Source organism: Mirounga angustirostris, unplaced genomic scaffold (assembly GCF_029215605.1).
Source record: "Mirounga angustirostris isolate CCGP_5_RB_7025 unplaced genomic scaffold, mMirAng1.0.hap1 SCAF_3, whole genome shotgun sequence".
Lineage (NCBI taxonomy): Eukaryota > Metazoa > Chordata > Mammalia > Carnivora > Phocidae > Mirounga > Mirounga angustirostris.
The window spans coordinates 154,075,609-154,076,456 of NW_026991711.1; the positions used below are offsets into that span (position 1 = coordinate 154,075,609).

Consider the following 848-nt stretch of genomic DNA (forward strand, 5'->3'; position numbering starts at 1 on the left):
TTAAATAAACTTTTAGTCTTCTATTGAATCAAAATTGTATTAATTCTTACCATTTTAATAATCCATCTATTCTACTGGTCTGGAGATCACACATTTGTTTTTAATCTTTTCAACCTTAATCAGATTCTTTTTTTTTTTAATTGGAGTATTTTTATTTTATGTGCAATGAGTTGGCATTAAAGTAGGTATCTTGGATATCTGCAGTTAAGGTAGGTTATCTTGGATGACCAGTTCAAGGAAGTTCCCTTAATCCAACTTAATGAAGCCTACATCCTTCGCATATTGACGGAAACGCTGGCGGCACATAATGAGGCCATATTTCCGGATCAGACCGTGCCGGCTTGAGCAGACACGGCAAGAACGAGAACCCTGGCCAGATTTCCTCAGATCGCTCCAGTACAGCTGCTGGTGACCCATCTTGCTCTTTAAGATGAAACGAGGCCTTAATCAGATTCTTAATTTAAATTAATATGTCAATAACGTCAATTTAAAAAAAATATTTCCTTCTAGGAATATTACAAAGATGATGTAGTAGTTATCACCAGTTGCTCTTCAATATCCATACATCCTTTCTTCCATCTAAGAATAGAGGAAGTTTTAATAGACATTCATCTTTTGTATATTGTCCTTTCTCCTTCTTCCTGTCTGGATCTTGGTTGTTATATCTGAAAGTGGAATAGCCATTTTGCAACCACAAGGAATGTGATAGTTTCTATGGGTCGGGAATTTGGGTCATAGCTTAGCTGGGTGCCTATGCATGTGATTATAGTCAGAAATTTAGCCTGGACTGCATTCTCATCTGAAGGCTCATCTGAGAGAGGGTCCACTTCCAGACTTAATTAATATGT

General features: G+C 36.9%; 1 protein-coding gene across 1 annotated transcript; it reads right to left on the reverse strand.

Moving 5' to 3' along the window:
• Positions 1 to 246: 246 nt before the first annotated feature.
• LOC123838351 (small ribosomal subunit protein uS14-like) lies at positions 247 to 417 on the reverse strand. Its single transcript, XM_045867375.1, has one exon. The coding sequence runs from the start codon at positions 415 to 417 to the stop codon at positions 247 to 249; it is 171 nt and encodes a 56-aa protein (XP_045723331.1).
• Between the last annotated feature and the right edge of the window lie 431 nt (positions 418 to 848).

Bases quoted from the DNA above. Each gene is read 5' to 3' on its own strand.
- LOC123838351 (XM_045867375.1), bottom strand. From the start codon at position 417: ATGGGTCACCAGCAGCTGTACTGGAGCGATCTGAGGAAATCTGGCCAG.